Source organism: Sphaerodactylus townsendi, unplaced genomic scaffold, assembly GCF_021028975.2.
Source record: "Sphaerodactylus townsendi isolate TG3544 unplaced genomic scaffold, MPM_Stown_v2.3 scaffold_25, whole genome shotgun sequence".
Taxonomy (NCBI): Eukaryota; Metazoa; Chordata; class Lepidosauria; order Squamata; family Sphaerodactylidae; genus Sphaerodactylus; species Sphaerodactylus townsendi.
This window is the reverse complement of record NW_025950418.1, coordinates 435124-452876: the sequence shown is the minus strand read 5'-3', so window position 1 is coordinate 452876 and position 17753 is coordinate 435124. Positions and strand designations below refer to the sequence as shown.

The 17753-nt window shown below is 46.5% G+C and overlaps 1 protein-coding gene across 3 annotated transcripts in view; it reads right to left on the bottom strand.

Annotated features, from left to right (window-relative positions):
• LOC125425288 (nuclear factor 7, brain-like) overlaps positions 1-12960 on the bottom strand; it is a 37604-nt gene extending 24644 nt beyond the window's left edge. The window contains exons 1-5 of one of the 3 annotated variants that reach the window (XM_048482889.1): positions 12368-12960; positions 9992-10087; positions 8069-8302; positions 7603-7625; positions 6661-6740 (exon numbers count right to left, since the gene is read on the bottom strand). In XM_048482889.1, coding sequence (XP_048338846.1) covers positions 6661-6740; positions 7603-7625; positions 8069-8302; positions 9992-10087; positions 12368-12799 — 865 coding nt within the window. In that variant the 5' untranslated portion in view covers positions 12800-12960. Of the gene's footprint in view, positions 1-6000; positions 6741-7602; positions 7626-8068; positions 8303-9991; positions 10088-12367 lie in introns of those variants that run through there. The other 2 variants (XM_048482888.1, XM_048482890.1) reach the window with 2 other exon arrangements.
• Positions 12961-17753: the final 4793 nt, after the last annotated feature.

Sequence of the window (17753 nt, the reverse complement as noted above, 5' to 3'; positions counted from 1 at the left end):
TTCACGTGGATGCGTCGGACAAGGCGCTTGGCGCAGCCCTATTGCAGAGAAATAAAGATGGTAGGCTTGTTCCGTGTGCTTATTTATCCAAAAAGTTCTCCGGCCCAGAACTCAACTGGACCGTAGGGGATAAAGAGACTGCTGCTATCAAGGTAGCCCTTTGCACTTGGCGCCACTGGCTTGAGGGGGCCAAACACCCCTTCCAAGTTTGGTCGGATCACAAGAACTTGGCCGCCCTCTCCACCCCCCTCAAAATGTCTGCAAAACAACTACGTTGGGCTGATTTTTTCTCCCGTTTCTCTTTCACTGTTCATTTTTTCCCCGGAAAAACCAATAAACTGGCTGATGCGCTGTCTCGCCTTCCCGGGGAGGGGGGTGGATCTTCGTTACGAGACATCCCACGCACTGTGCTCTCCCCCTCCCAGCTGGGGCTGGTCGTCACTCGGTCTCAGACCTCCGCTCCTCCTCCGTCGCCCATTCCCAGCATTGTCTCCCCCTTCCTGCGGGAACTCGAGGAGGCGGGGCTCCGCGAACTACCAGCGGAGGAAGGCGACTCCCAGCTGCGCTTGGTGGATGGTGTGTGGAAGCGGGGAAATTGTTGGTATGTGCCTCCCCCCCTCCGCAAGCAGGTTCTTGAAGCTTGCCATGATGCCCGGTCGGCTGGACATTTTGGCTTCCTTAAAACGCTGCATTTGGCCCGTCACCAGTTCTGGTGGTGCGCCATGCGCAAAGACATTGAGGCTTATATTAAGGGGTGCTCTGTTTGTGCGGAGGCTAAATCCATTCCGGGAAAACCCCATGGACTTTTAAAACCTCTCCCGGTTGCCTCCCGCCCCTGGGAAGTTATTTCAATGGATTTCATTACGGATTTACCAGAGAGCCAGGGAAACACAGTTTTGTGGGTGGTGGTGGACCTGTTCTCCAAACAAGCCCATTTCATCCCCTGCACCTCCATCCCCTCCGCTCCCAAATTGGTGCGGCTGTTCATCCAACATATATATCGTCTACACTCCTCCCCCGTCAAGGTGGTGTCCGACCGCGGGCCCCAATTCATTTCCAAATTCTGGACAGCTTTCCTGGACTTGTTGGGGGCCACCCCGGCGGTTGCCGCCCCCTACCACGTTCAAAGTGACGGTGAGTCAGAGAGGACGAACAGAACTCTGGAACAGTATTTACGTTGTTATACCAATTATCACCAAGACAACTGGTGCGATTTAATTCCATTTGCAGAATATGCGTACAACAATGCCATTCATAGTAGCACACAAAAAAACCCCTTTGAAATTGTGTCTGGCCGTTCCTTCCCACCATTGCCCCAACTACCCACGGAGGCGCTGCATCCTCCAGAATTCCAGCAGTGGATTTCATCTCTGGCTGAGGGGTGGAAAACGGTCCAGACTGCCTTGCAGCAAGCTAAAGACTCTCAAAAGTTCCAGGCGGATAAACATCGTTCTGATTTTCCTTTGCGTGTTGGGGCTTGGGTCTATTTGTCTACCAAGAATCTCAGAGACGTATTACAAATTCTCGCCAAACTGGGCAAAAAATTCGTGGGACCTTTTAGAATTACAAAAGTGATTAATGATGTTACTGCCCGGTTGGATCTGCCTAATTCCCTAAGTAATATCCATCCTGTCTTTCATTCCAGTTTGCTCAAGGAGACTCCCGCTTCCGATGCCTGGCATGACCCTCCGGAGATACCCCCGCCGACTATAATTGATGGCCACAAGCATTATGAAATTGACGCCATCCTGGATTCTCGCTTTAACCGCAATCGCTTGCAATACTTGGTTTCCTGGGTGGGGTATTCCTCTGGTTATAATCAATGGGTGTATTCGGAAAATATTAACGCCCCCTCCCTTATTTCCGCTTTCCATCGTACTTTCCCGCACAAACCAGGGGGGGAGAAGTTTTTCTTAGGGGAAGCAGAGTGTAAAGGTTTCAGTGGTGTTGATTCTCAGCACAGCCGCTTGGCCTTGACTGAATTCCAGGACTCGGGCGATGGGCCAGAATCCGCAGCAACTACTCTGGTAGAGGCCTTATCGCACAGAGAGAGATGAGAATTCCGTTCCCATGAGAATGGGATTGGGGGAAACCGGGAGGGGGATGGGACGGAGAAGGTTATAACCTGTGGTTCTGGCGGGAGACTCCATTCCTGTCACGTCGTGTACGTGAGCTTTCTAAGATGTCTGAATAAACGGTCTTTCAACCAAAAAGCCTTTTATTTCTGCTCTATGGAATTCCTTACACTCACACTATTTAAGTTAAACAGTCAAAGATGTTATAGGCTCACACTATTTAAGTTAGACAGTCAAAGATGTTATAGGCTGACAGTATTTAAGTTCGACAGTCAAAGATGTTATAGGCTCACACTATTTAAGTTAAACAGTCATAGATGTTATAGGCTCACACTATTTAAGTTCGACAGTCAAAGAAGTTATAGGCTCACACTATTTAAGTTAAACAGTCATAGATGTTATAGACTCACAGTATTTACAATAAGTTCCAGCCTCCAGAAAGTTTCTGCAACAAAGTGACCTTTATTTAGTTAGACCCGGGAGGAGTCAGGGTCTGTCAACGTTGTTACAATTAAAGCTTTTAAGTATTGAACTGTTAACTGAGTCAGTGAGTCTTGGGCCCCTTCCGCACACGCAAAATAATGCGTTTTCAAACCACTTTCACAACTGTGTGCAAGTGGATTTTGCCATTTCGCACAGCTTCAAAGAGCACTGAAAGCAGTTTGAAAGTGCATTATTCTGCATGTGCGGAATGAGCCTTACATTCTGCTTTGGCCGGGTGCAGGGCACCTAAATAACCACCTGGGAAGCAGAACAGAGTTAGCAGAGGAACTAACCAGGAGGGGAATAAGGGAAGGAAGGGAAAGCAAAGGGAAGGGAAGGGGGGAAAGGGAAAGGAAAATGAATAAATAAGAGAGATGGGCAACGGGAAAAGGAGAAAAAAGAGGAAAGGGAGAGGGCCGTTCTGATGTAACAGGGTAGCTGCCTCAACCCATATGACTGGTGGAACAGCTATGTCTTATAGGTCCCACGGAATTGCAATAGATGCTGCATGGGGTGCTCAGGGAGAACTCTCTCCTTTTTCATAGGCACCCTGTTGGGATCCTGGCTCTGCAAATGTTTTTTTTATTGTATCATTTGAATTTTACAGTTTATAGTAATTTCCTTCTTCATACATTTTCAAACAATACTTTCCCCCCCTTTTCTCCCTCCCCCCATTACTTCTTCTTCATAGCTTTGTCACACAAACAGCAGTAAGTTCATTCTCTGTAGCCTCTTCTCCGATATTTCTTCATTGACTCGAGCTTCTTTCATCCAGTCCACGTATATTATCCATATCTTCAAAATTTCATTCTGTTTATCTTGCCATGTCTTATTTTTGGTTAGTATATCGAAAATATCAAGTGTCTCTTGTTCCCAGATATATTCTAACCATCTGACACCATAACATCCCTTCTGGACAGATGCCCAGAAGTAACATCACACATCACTTAAGCACCCTTGTAATTCCCTCAAGCCTCTATGATAAACCAGAGAATTTTTTTTTGTGAGGGGGGGACTGCCAGAGTATCCCTTTGATGCATGATATCACTTCCAGCTAGTCACCCTGATGTGCAGTAGGCAATGCAGAGGGGAGGCCTCCTGCTACAGCAAGAGCCACGGACGCTCTATTGGGGCAGTGGAAGCAGCTTTTCCCAAAGTTGTAGGTTGTAGGCACCATTGCTACCTGTTCTGGCATCACTTCCCATATAGCTAGGGTGGAGTCCCATTTTCACTCCTACTTTTAAAAGTAAAACCAGAGGTGATTCAGCCAGCCAGGAACATTGTAAGAGCATTAGTACCATTTAATGTTGTGATGTGGATCTACATTGTCTGTATGGCAACTGTGAGATCCAAAGGATGCACGTATTCAGAGGTGGGATCCAGCAGGTTCTCACAGGTTCCCGAGAGTAGGTTACTAATTATTTGTGTGTGCCGAGAGGGGGTTACTAATTGGTGATTTTGCCATGTGATTTTTGCCTTAGTTACGCCCCTCCTCTCAGCAGTAGCGCGCAGAACTTGAAGCAGTCTAGCAGGAGGTGCACCGGCGTGTGTGGCAGCCTGCACCTGTGTGCATTCGTTTCCTGCCCAAGGACCGGCGCAGCAGCTGCGTCCTTGCCACAGCCCCTCCCAGGAATGCCCGGCCACGCCCCCGTCGTGCCCCGCCCAGCCCCATTGGCACTATGCCACAGTTTGAATCCCACCACCTTGGTACTAAAATTTTTGGTACTAAAATTTTTGGATCCCCCACTGCACCTGGTACTAAAATTTTTGGATCCCCCCACTGCACGTATTCTGAATTTTGTCATGTCCTCAAAGAACAGTCACATGACTCTCCTTGTAGCACCTGGTCCTTGTTCTGCCAACACATTATATTTTGGCAACATGTCTGCCGCACAAGTACCAGGAGGAGACCACTGCTAGAAATAAGCTCATCTTGCATATTGTGAAGCAACAATGAAAAAAAATCTTCAGAGTTTAGCCCCATGAATAACCCAGTCAGCAGTATTCCTTCCATGGTGGCACTGTTGGTTCTGGAGACAACATTTAAAAAAAACCAATTTGTCAGCGGAAGGAACAGGGGGATCAGTAGCAGAGCAGGGGGGTGCGCACACACTTTAAAACTGTTCACAACCCAGAGTGCTGCCAATTAGGTCTTCGTTAGCAGTCCATCACTAATTCTGTTAATTCAAAAATTAGCATAGGGATTTGTGGGGCGAAGAAGAGGAGGAAGGTGAGAGAGCAGGCAGCAGAGGGGTTTGGTAAACAGGCCATGATTTTGAACAAGCTGTTAATCTTTTGAAAAATAAGAACAACACTTATCGGGTTTTCATTAAGACTCAATCAGGAGTTCTTTCAATTAAAAAGGGGAGGGGGAAAGCATAGAGTGGAAAAGAGGGGGAAGGCAGGTGGAAAAGATGTGATTGAGCGTGGGGTGGGGGGAGGCTGGATATGAGTGTGGATGTCAGTGGGCAGGGGAAAAAACCCTGAATGGAGGACGTCACAAGAGGGGTGAAGCTAGCTCAGAATCAGTTTTTTTTAAAAAAATTGTATAAAAGTACTGCTCTAAAAATCGGAGAAAAGGTACTTAAAAACTGAAGCAGCCTCCATAGGGAGCAAAGCACATGTGGAAAAGAAATAGGAGCATTATCAGTGTCAGAACCAATGAAAACCACAGAGGAAGAAAAGGCCCATGCCTAGTTTTCATGGCAGGGGATGTGCTCCTGGAGCTTTCGGAGTTGGGACTGCAGAGGGTTGAGTTTGGAGAGAGTAGCTCAGAGGTAATGAGACACTATTCCCTGCACTCTCCCAAGACCTCTCCAAATCTACATGCACAGAGAATGGGGGGCGGCGGCAATAAATGGCCTATAAAGCCCTTTCCAGCTTTATCTGTAGCTGCTATGATCCCAGTTGTAGCCCGACTGTTTCATGAAACGGACAAGCAGTAAGAGAAGATTAATATCACTACGTTTCAATGTAACCCTCTTCCTTGTCTCCACATTTCCTAGCTTTCATGATTACCTACATGGAGGCAGGAAGGAAGGCCCCCAATCCAGTGCGGACTTAAACACAACTAGACCCAGTAAAGTCAATGGACTGCATATTTCTGCATGAATGGTGAGACAGGCTGTCCAGTATTGCCAGAAAACTAAAACTTATAATTCATTTCCTTGGTCTAGAACTGCAAAGAATTTAATCACAGCCTTCCTTTCCAAAAGGATTTCTATTATCCAAAGGAATGTTACAATTCTTTAAAGTACTGTTCAGTTGCTTCTCTACATGTCAATACTATAGACTTGTGTTTTAAAATGAGCCATATTGAAAATCGTGCCATAATTCTGTAGAGAAAAGGCACGCATATTTATCAGGCTCCTACCCCCCCTCAGAGGGCTGAGGCAAGGCCAAAATGGCAGTGAGAACCTTGAAACAAAGTACCCATGAACAGTTTGTTTCGCATCTGATACTTTATTTAACTTTTTGAAATAAAAAAAATGTTATGCAGACCCACAGAGTTTTTCCTTAGTGCCTGTAACATTTTTAACTACATAGAGGACACCATCACCAATAGAAGACTTTTAAGACCAGCTGTAGACATTTAACTCCCATTGAAGACTTTCTATTGGCTTTCCCTGCATAACATTAAAAATATAACGCCATTACCCTTAAATGGGGTTACAAAAAATAAAACAAAAATCCTCAAAGAGAGTTCTTGAGTAAAGCATGCAAAAACTGTATTTTCAATTTAATATTCTAGCTTTCTTTGGTGATCCTTTTGGCAGGTTAGGGAACAAAACCAAAGTCACTGGTTTGACACAAGGATTTAGTTTTCTCATTACCAACAGCACTTTACTGTCCTGGGGAAAGAATTAATTTATTTTCCTGAGTTCAATATCCTCCAACATTGTTTCCCAGATCTTAAAGTCCAAAGACTCTCCAAAGTTCTCAAGAGCTAGCTCCACAGGAATCACCCTATCAAAATCAAGACTGGTCTCATTTGGTTCATAATCCTCGTCATCTTCCCAGTCACTCTCTTCGCCTATTTCCTCACCACTGCCATCTTCAACAGACTTCTCTTCTGCTTCATCATCAGACTTCTCTTCTGCTCCATCATCAGACTTCTCTTCTGCTTCATCGTCAGATTCCTCCTCAGTTTCCTCATCCTCTTCTAGGAAATCCTCCTTGACTCTGAGAACAGAATCAACAAAGATATAGCAAAGGTCTGTCAGAAGTGTAGGAAAAGGATTGGAAGAGACCCTCAGAAAAATGGGATGGAGCAGTTGGGGGAAGGGATGATTGAGAAAGGAAACAGAAATATTGCCACGTAAGCCGGAAATGGCAACAAAATATCTAGGATTAAATCTTATCCCCTCGATAACTCACACTTTATGCTGCAGTTTCCAAATGAGGCCGAATTTAAGAGATATGTCACATTAAAGTTGGAGCAAGCTTGTTTTCTGTGGCTCCAGAGATGAGGACAAGGAAAAATGGATGCAAGAGATTACATCTATACATTAGGAAGAAGTTCCCGACAATAGGGGCTGTTTAACAGTGGAATATGCTACCTCGAAGGGTGGTGGAGTTTCTTTCTTTGGAGGTTTTAAATCAGAGGCTGCTTTGCCATCTGTCAGGAGTACTTTGGTTGTGTCTTCCTGCATGGCAGGGGAGTTGGACTTGATGGCCCTTGTGGTCTCTTTCAACTCTGTGATTCTGTAAGAAGTACCCTGAACACAATCTAGAATATTGTTGCAAGGCTCTGCTTGGGTTCACTGCTATATTCTGCCTTTCCTTGGACAGCCTACTAAAAATTTAACACTAGGTTTGCCCACAGGCCTCAGAGGCCTCCCTCTATCCTACCAGCTGCTGTTCTGGAGGGATGACGACCTGGTTTGCCTCACAGTACAGGCAAAAAGGGACAAAAGGAAGAGGTGAGTAGATGAGTGTGCCATGAAAAAATAGATGAGTGGATATGCAGTTTGATTTGGTTCCACTTGGGAACAAGGAAGACGAAGGGTTTGAAACGGCAACTCTGAAAATTGTTCCAACTTACAGCTTCATCAGCTCCTTGAGGTCCTGTGTGGGAAAAAACCAAACAAGTAACTACAGTATTTTTGAAAAAGTGAGTTAGCTTATCCATATTAATCACAACACTAAATGAATTCATGTACAATCACTGACTTAAATATCTTAGGCACTTGGGAGCACCATGTAAACAATGATTCTTTTTTAAAAAAAAGCACAAATAGAATATCTCAAACTGCCATGATGACTTGAAATCAATGCTGACCATGCCACTCAGAGCTTGCAACCACTGGTGTGTGTTACATCTGAGAGTTAGTTGCAAGCATCTTGGCTAAGGCCTTTTCAATCACCTTTCCCGAGCATCTAAACACTACCACACTAAAAACAGGGGATTCCTCCGGAAGGTTTACCTAAAACTTTTACTCAGTCTTTACATCACTCTAAAACTTTTACTCAAGTCTTCCACATTATCTGTTAGACAAAGCATGTCCTACCTTCAGGAATGCAACATCATCTGTTGCTTCTAATGCAGCTTTGACTTTGGCAATGGTCTCCGTACGTGAAGACACTTCTTCTTTCAGGGAGTCTAAGGAATCCTCCATTTTCTCCATGTTCTCCCCGCTCATCTTCTCTACCAACAGCTTAAAGCCTTGTTCTTTCTTGAGCAAGATTTGGTGGAGAACCTCAAACTCTTTGGAAATGGAAACTAAAAGACCTTCAGTGCAGTTCTGAAAGTAGCAGAAAATCCAAACCAGGGAAAAAAAACTAAGATTATTGTTGAAGGAAAAGTACAGAGATATAATGATTTTTTTTAAAAAAAGAATGCATTGTCTATCAAAAGTTATAACATAAGAGCCATGCTGGATCAGACCTGAGGTTTATCTAGTCCCAACAGCCTATTCCTCATAACAACCATAGTCTTCAACACCAACCCAGAGACCACCTCTGTCAGCTGAGGAAGAGAGATGGCTGGGCAGTAGGGTGGGAAGGACACCAAGAGAGTCTCAATCCAGTCTCACACTTCCACACTTCTCAAAACCAGTTAAGAAAACCAGGCATGCATTACTCAGGAGTAAGCTCGGTACAGCAACCATGACATACTTTGAATGGCTGTGTTGCGCCCCTCAGAGGGTTTCCTCAGAAGCGACACCCATTGCCACCAACCAAACTTACTCCCAGGTGAAGGATCATGACCAGCCAGCCTAGATGTGTGGGAGGGGTTCCTTTCCATTCCCCCCCCCCCCCAAGGAATGCGGGCACACACATCAATGACATCGCACAGTATCAGGCTGCGTGTTTGCATGAGCACATACTGCTGGACTCTGCAATTGATTTGCTGCTACTATTCCTTTCCCATTTCACCACAATAAGCCACAGCAATGCGTGGCCGGGCCCCGCTAGTTCAGGATATAACCCCATGTGTTCCAGCTGCATGGGAGGACACAAAATCATGCCATGGGGGGATTCATTGAAAATGCTGGGGGGAAGAATTAGGACTAATAAAAGGAAACACTTCTTCACGCAACATGTGATTGGTGTTTGGAATATGCTGCCATAGGAGGTGGTGATGGCCACTAACCTGGATAGCTTTAAAAAGGGCTTGGACAGATTTATGGAGGAGAAGTCAATCTATGGCTACCAATCTTGATCCTCCTTGATCTGAGACTGCAAATGCCTTAGCAGACCAGGTGCTCAGGAGCAGCAGCAGCAGAAGGCCATTGCTTTCACATCCTGCATGTGAGCTCCCAAAGGCACCTGGGGGGCCACTGCGAGTAGCAGAATGCTGGACTAGATGGACTCTGGTCTGATCCAGCAGGCTAGTTCTTATGTTCTTATAATTCTTAAAATGTGGTCCTTGGTACAAAATATCACTGTACATAATTATTACTTAGAAGCATTCTCACTATCTAAGCTGAGATACTGAAGTGCAATCCCAGCAAAAATTCTTTTACATACATGTTTCCTGAAATGTACTTTGGAGTGTGTCTAAAACAGGGGTCTCCGATATAGTGGGCACGGGCGGCCCAATGCCTGCTGATACCTTTTCTGGCAGCCACCAATTGTTTTTAGGAGGAGGAAGGAGCCAGGTAGAGTTTTAGCTTAGCAGGGGTTCTGATTCATTACTGGAGATTTGATTGGCTGTGCAGTAGCTTTGGCAGTAGCTGCTATCACTTGTGTGACTGAGGTTAAAGCTTTGGCACTCATCATGTGGTTGGCTCCACCTCCTTCAGCCGCTATTATGTGGCAGCCATTTTTTTTGCCGCATCCACCACGCCTTGTCAGAATTCCAAATGTGCTTGGCGGCTCAGAAAGGTGGGGGGCCCTGGTCTAAGAGGAAGCTATAGAACCTTCCTGGGAATGTCATCACTTGGTGCTGAACTGTCTTTGCCCCAAACAAACCTCCTCTCCCCTTTTACCTTCAGGGCCTCAATTTCCTTCAACTGATCACTTTCATCCTCAGCCACCTCCTTCAGATTCTTCTCCAGGTGTTTCAGGCATGCTTTCAATTTTCCCTGTGAAGCACAGAAATGCATGTGACCGTCAGAAACCTCCGTGAGAGTCCAATGCTCAACCCACAGGTATTTAGGACACAGAATGCTGCCTTTTAAAGAAAAGGTCTCAAAACCATAAAATTGCAGAATGCTTGCAGAATTCTCCAAATATGAAACCACAACAAACAATTGGGGGGAGGGGTTCAGCTAAAAAACTACAGGAAGTCTCAAAGGTTGAGCTGGAATGTACAAAATCTATAATAAAATATTATATGCTGTAGTATAGACAATAAAATACAGTGTAGACAATAAAACACAGGGTTTGGATTGCAGGCTACATACTGAAACCTCAGTATAAACTGTGACACACAACTCAAAGTAGATGATACGCTCATAGCAATATAGAACCATATGTGTTTTGGCCTACTGGGCGTTCTTCTGTAGTCATAAATACAAAAAATTATTACTAAAGACACATCCAGAAATACTCCTTTACAAGTTATTTTTATCTAAAAGGAGAAAAATTTATATCTTGTATGACCTGATGTCAACACCAACCACGGATCTTCAAACATGGAAACTCCCTCAAATATCCGGTATGAAATGACCAATGGCTTGTATTAACCTATCCAGAAACACTGGCAATTGTACACCAGTCCCAAAACATCCAGAAACACTAGATTGGCCATTTTATACTAGCCGCAAAACAATTGCCATGGCTTAATTTAAACCATAGAGTGCAGATCCTTGTCCTGGGGTCAGAGGCATTCCTCCCATTGGGCAAAGTGGGCAGTTGCCCAGGGCGCCCCCCTGTGGGGGGCACAAAAACGGCAGGTTGGTTTGTGGGATTTTTTGCATTTTCAGTGTTTTGCCGTTTGTGGCCTGCAGAGTACGCTGCTTTTTGGCTAGCAGCACCAAACTTTCAGGGATTTTTTGGGAGACTCTCCTGATGATACCACCCAGGTTTGGTGAGGTTTGGTTTAGGGAGTCCAAAGTTATGGACTCCCAAAGGGAGTGCCGCCATCCCCCATTTTTTTCCAATGGGAGCTAATAGGAGATGGGGGCTACACTTTTGAGGGTCCACAACTTTGGACCCCCTGAACCAAACTTCACCAAACCTGGGTGGTATCATCAGTAGGGTCTCCCGAAGATACTCTGAAATTTTAGTGCCGCTATCTTAATAATTGCACCCCTGACAGCAGGCACCCCCTAAATTTCCCCAGATTCTCCTTTTAAATCCACCCCCTTCCTGCCAATGCTTGTTTTCTTTCTTTCATTCTCTCAATGCTTAATAAAGGTTATTATTATTATTAATTCCACCCCCTTCAGCATGGATTTGAAGGGAGAATCTGAGGTCCCCAGTTTAAACATTGAAAGTGATGCTGTTTCAGGGTGGGGGAGAATCCACCCCAAAATAGCATCACTTTCAAAGTGGTTTAAACTGGGGAGCCCAGATTCTTCCTTTAAGGTGGATTTAAAATGAGAATCTGGGCTCCTTAGTTTAACCACCATTGAAAATAATGCAGTTTGGGGGTGGATTCCAGCATCACTTGTTTAAACTAGGAAGCCCAGATTCTCCTTTTAAATCCACCTTAAAGGGAGAATTGGGGGTCCCCAGTTTAAATAACATTGAAAGTGATGCTGTTTCCCCCAACTGGGGGGACTGGATACAACACCATAAAATGTTTTCATAGCAATAATAAAACATTTTGAAAGCATTTTGAAAATGTTTTCAAAAAATATTTCTGCTGTGTGGCATGGCCCATTGCTGTGTTCAGATTTGTGAGTTGGGGGATGTTCTATGATGTGATGGTGACTTTGAGATGACCTGGTGGAAAGAAAAAGTCATTGTTTAGTCACAGTGGGAGAGAGTGGCCGCCCATGGGGTTTGTTGAGATGGGGCATCAAACTCAGGTTTTGCCCAGGGCTCCAGTTTGCCTAGGTACGCCACTGCCGGGGGGGGGGGGGGGGGGGTGGCCAAACATTTACAAAAAACTGCACCGTCAATCAAAACTCCAGCAGCTAGCCAGAAGCCTCACTGGGCAAAAGCCCCGCCCAGCCCCATCCTCTTCCTAAAAAAACTTTCCTAATTGTTGTAAGGAAAAATAAACCAGCCCATATTGTAGCCAGCGGGGCTGATTAGCCGTCGTTTCCAGCGATCGGGGAAGGGACACGTGTAGGTCAGTACGGCTGCAGCCAGGAGGGTGTCCAGCGTTCAGTGTGGGGGGAAATGTCTTCGTAGGGAGTCAGACCTTCCCCACCCCCGTCCCCGACGGCGCGCCCCCACCGCCCGCCTCCCACCTGAGCCGCCTGCGCGGCGTTCTGGGTGGGCAAGAAGTGGTGGCCGCGGTGCTCGGGGAGGTCCCGGCAGATGACGCAGATGGGCGCCTCGTCCTGGGTGCAGAAGAGCTTCAGCGGCTCGTCGTGGGCCTCGCAGAAGTGCCAGGCGTCGGGGAGGCTGCTGCTGCTGCCCGGCGGCAGGAGGGGCTCCGGCGCGTCCCCTCTCCAGCGGCGGACCTTCCTGGCCAGGTTGCCCAGCGCTCGGTTGCGCTGCAGCTCCGGCAGCTGGAAGGGGCTGCGGCACTCGGGGCACGAACCCTCCTCCTGGCCGGCGGCGACGGCGCCGCGCAGGCAGGCCAGGCAGAAGTTGTGGCCGCAGCGCAGCATGTGAGGCTCCTGGAAGAGGGCCAGGCAGATGGGGCACAGCAGGTCCTCTGCTAAGCTGGACGCCATGGGGGCCGGAGGGGAGGGAGGTGAGCTCTCCTGGCCGGAACTTCTGCTCGAGCCAAAAGCCCCCCGGGACTCTCCACTTCAACCCACTTCGGGACAAGCCCAAAAGATGCTCCCCAAGTGACGCCCGCAATTGCAACCACTTTCCTTCCGTCCACCTTTTTAAAAAATCAAAGGCTCCGCCCTAGCTCCCACCACCAGCCAACCGAGCAGCTCTTTTGCTCTCGCGATATTTTATGGAAGTACTTTCGGTTCCGAACCGGCTGGCCCGCCTCCCGCTATACTTGAGACGCAGCTACCTGCAACTTGTTTGCTATATTGGAATGCAATTTGCATCTTTTTTCACCTGTGATTCATTTAGTGCGTGGTGTAGTCCTGAAGGATTTCTTGTATACATAATTTTGAAGCAATAGCGAAACATTTATGTCTTCAGAATATCATTGCTATTGTAGAACCTGATATATTTATGAATGGACTATTCCCGTTGATGTATGCTTCATGTACTTTAGTTGATGAATGAATCGTCTCATTGATGTATTTTCGATGCACTTTACTGATGACGTTCACCTAAAGTTTCACTTTTAAAAATTATAATAATATACATTTTCCCTTGTTGTTGGGCGAGTAATTGGGTCTTGGCCGATCTTGTTGCTTTGCATTGTGCTTTTACATCTCATACTTGAGGGAGCACCACCAACAGAGTAAGGTGGTGAGCTGTAGATAAAATGAGATGCACGATGCACCATGAACCTTTCTCCCCGTGGGCATCCCAAGCAGCTTCCGTCATGCTCTTCTTTTTTTCGTTTCATTTTTCACAACAACCCTGCGAGGTAGGCTCGGTGGAGAGGCTGAGCGACTATCAAGCAGCGACTTGCCCAGGTGGGTGGGGAGGGTAACAACTACTTCACTCACTACACGGGGCAACGAGAGGCCAGAGGAATTGGTGAGCCTCTCTTGTTTTGGAAGAGGATATTTCCCACCACCCCTTTCTGTGCTGCTTGCCTTTTCTGACTTCACATGACTCTATCTGTTTCAAGTAGCTGAGGGGGGTTGGGAGATTATCGGTGCCAGGATAGTACACTTTCTTTCATTTTGGGTTCTGCAAAGCTCCCCGTGAACTTGCAGCTGTGGCCAAGTTTGAGGCTTTTTGATAAGTTATGCTGGCCAAAAGCAGACAACAATTGGAAGTAGCAAGGGGATGGCTGTTTGTCCTTATAACCTGGCCAGAATATTACAGTTCCTTTCATTTTTGGCACTCCAATTCCCATAATTTTCTTGAAGCAGAGGGCCAATTTTGAGGCTCACAGCTTCATTTTCTACTTAATTATTCCTGCCACAGACAGACAACTTTAGTTTGTGTTACAGGTTGCGGAGCTGCTTCTTAGTGCCTTTCAACCTGACTTTGAGAAGATGATATCCCTGTGCCATGTTCATCTATCCCAGGGCTCTGCAACCTGTGGCTCTCTAGATATTCATGAACTACAATTCCCCAATTGGCCATGCTGGCAGGGGCTGATGGGAATTGTAGTTCATGAACATCTGGAGAGCCACAGGTTGCAGGCCCCTGATCTATCCCGTTAAAACTGTGAAGACATAATGGGTGAGATGCCCTTTCATATATTGCTAAAACAGCACAATAAATTGCTTTATTTTTACTAAGCCCTTCTTTATTTGAGAAATACGTACATGTGTTCACAGTGTGAAAAGATGTTTTGAATTTGCAGTAGACCAAATACCAAGAGAAAGGGGTGTGTTCAGCATTGTGTAGTGGTTAAGAGCAGGTGGACTCTCATCTGGAGAACGCGGTTTGATTCCCCACTCCTCCACCGGAGTGGCAGAGGCTTATCTGTGTTTCCGCACTCCTACATTCCAGCTGCGTGACCTTGGGCTAGTCACAGACAGTTCTTCAGAGCTCTTTCAGCCCCACCTACCTCACAAGGTTGTTGTGGGGAGAGGAAGGGAAAGGATTGTCGAAGGCTTTCACAACTGGATTTAACTAGTTGGTGTGGGTTTTCTGGGAAAACATGATCTACCAGACCACGGCCACACAGCCCCGAAAACCCACACCAACCAGAAGGGAAAGGAGATATCAATCCCAACTACAACTACTACTCTTCCTGTTCTTCATAGTCACTAGGGGTATGGCCTGGGAGCCAAGGAGGTGGCAGCCTGAAAACGTTTGAGAACCACTGAATAAAATATATCAGAGAGGACTTTCACAGGGTCCAGAGGTGGGATCCAACCAGTTCTCACCAGTTCTCTAGAAGTGGTTACTAATTTTTTCTGAGTGCCAAGAAGGGGTTACTAAAGCAACCTCCCTGCCCAATGGGGATCGACCGACTGGAGGTATGCGTGCAGGCGTGCAGGGGCGTACCTAGGGCAAACCGGGCTACTCGGGACAAAACCTGAGTTTGGCGGGCCCCCCCACCCGCCGTATGGGCGGCCACCCTCCCCCACCATGACCAAACAATGATTTTTTGTATCAGCTTACAAAACACCTCCCACTCCCATCAAAACATACATACCCCACCAACTCTTTTCCTAATTTCCTAATCACAACAACCCTATGAGGTAGGTTGTTAGCCTGGAGGAAAACAACTCCAAGCCAGTGCAAGTGGGTATTAAGCATGTAAACCTCCTTCACAAATCACCCCCCAGCAAAACATTTCAATACCAAACTAATGTCAAGCATCAATCTCTCACAAAACACCTAGTGGAATTCCACCCCCCAAACAGTTAATCACTTTCAATGGTGTTTAAATTCGAGGGAGCTCGTAGATTCCTTCTTTAAATCTAGCTTCTTTAAAAAGGAGTAATCTGGGGTCCCCGGAGTTAAAAAACAACAAAAATTGGAAAGTGATGCTGTTTGGGGGTGGATTCTCCCCCACCCTGAAACAACAGCATCACTTTTGAGGGTTAAAGATTCAGGATGGAAACAAACAAGCAGATTTGGCTGGAATCTGGGCAAATTTAAAGTACATATCGGACAAAAATGGTCCTGGATTCATGTCCTGCCCAAATATGAACAAAATGCGAATGCAAGGTGCATTTGGGTTTGGGGATATTTTTGGTGTTTTTTTTCAGCTCGTGAGAGCGATTTTTAAAGTTTTCAAGGCACCATGATGATCTCTCAGGGGAGATCAACCAGAGACTGCCCTGATGATACCACCCGAGTTTGGCGATGTTTCGTTCAGGGGCAGCAAAGTTATGGATCCCCAAATGGAATGCCCCATCCCCATTGTTTTCAATGGGAACTAACCTGAGATGGGGGCTACCCATTTGAGGGACCATAACTTTGGTCCCCCTGAACATAACTTCACCAAACTTGGGTGGCATCATACGAATAGTTAACAGATGATACCCTGAAAATTTGGTGTCACTAGCTTTAAAAATACACCCCTTCCAGGCACCCCAAGATTCTTTGTTTTGCAGTGACTTTGCTCCATTGTAGCTAATGGGGAATTTTTGAGGCAGACTGCACATTTTTGAAGATAGAGGCGCCAGACTTTCAAGGTGGCTCCAAGAAGCCTTGAGTAATAGCATCCAAGCTTAGTGAGCTTTACTTCTGGAGTGGGTGGGGAGTTGAGAGAGTTCTGAGAGAACTCAGCCCACAGGCTTTCATGTGCAGGAGTGGGGAAACAAAATAAGCCTTTTGGGGGCCCATAAAATTGAACCCCCAGAGGCAAAGGTCTCCAAACCTGGATGCTATTACCAGGAGACCCTCCTAGAGCCACCCTGAAAGTCTGGTGCCTCTATCTTCAAAAATGTGCAGCCTGTCTACACACTCAGAAATTCCCCATTGGCGACAATGGAGCAAAGTCACTGCAAAACAAAGAATCTTGGGCAAATTTCTTGGAGTGCCTGGAAGGGGTGCATTTTTAAAGCTAGTGACACCAAATTTTCAGGGTATCATCTGTTAACTATTCTTATGATGCCACCCAAGTTTGGTGAAGTTATGTTCAGGGGGACCAAAGTTATGGTCCCTCAAATGGGTAGCCCCCATCTCAGGTTAGCTCCCATTGAAAACAATGGGGATGGGGGCACCCCCTTTGGGAGTCCATAACTTTGCTGCCCCTGAACCAAACATCACCAAATTTGGGTGGTATCATTAGGATAGTCTCTGGATGGTACCCTGAAAGTTTGGTGCAGATAGCCTTAAAAATGCGCCCCCTGCAGGCTGAAACGTGAAAAAACACTTAAAAATTTAAAAACACACGAACGACCCTGAAATGTTGGCGCCCCCCACGTGACCAAATGGGGGGTGCCCGGGGACATAGGGTACCCCCTGTACCTAGGCAGGAATGCCACTGGTGTGCGGCGGCACCACTGTTTGAATCCCACCACCGTTGGAACCTGTGATTAAAATTTTTGGATCCCGCCACTGACAGGGTCTCACATTCATTAACACCTGGGTCCCATATTAATCAATTTAATATATACATGACTCCATCAGAGGGGAAAAAACTAAGGGTAAAACCTAAACAGGAAAACCTGACCGGAAAAGGGGGGGCGGTAGACATCAACCACATGTCTGGTGGAATACCTCTGTGTTGCAAACCCTGCTGAATTGCAACTGCAAGATTTAGTGGTGTACAGCTGCAAAACAGCGCCTGAAGCTTGCCTTGAGCACTGGACACCCCCCCCCCAAAATTGCTGCCAGTTCTCTGCTGCTGGAGGGGGAATTCAGCTGAGGCGGGGGTGTAGGGAGGCAGTGGACAAACAAAGCAGTGAGCCAGGGCTGTACGAGTGCAGAGCGGGGACAGCAGGAGGCAGTGGATCAATGAGCCAGGCAAGGTGGGCCGGGTGGCGATTGGGACCATGTGAGTTCAGCGGTGGGGAGGGAGGCGGTGAATCAGAGCAAGCTGGGGTTGGGTGAGGCATAACATCAAAAAAATTCAATCACCTTTAAATGGAATTATAAAAACCAAAAAAAAAATCCTCAAAGGGAGTCCTCGAG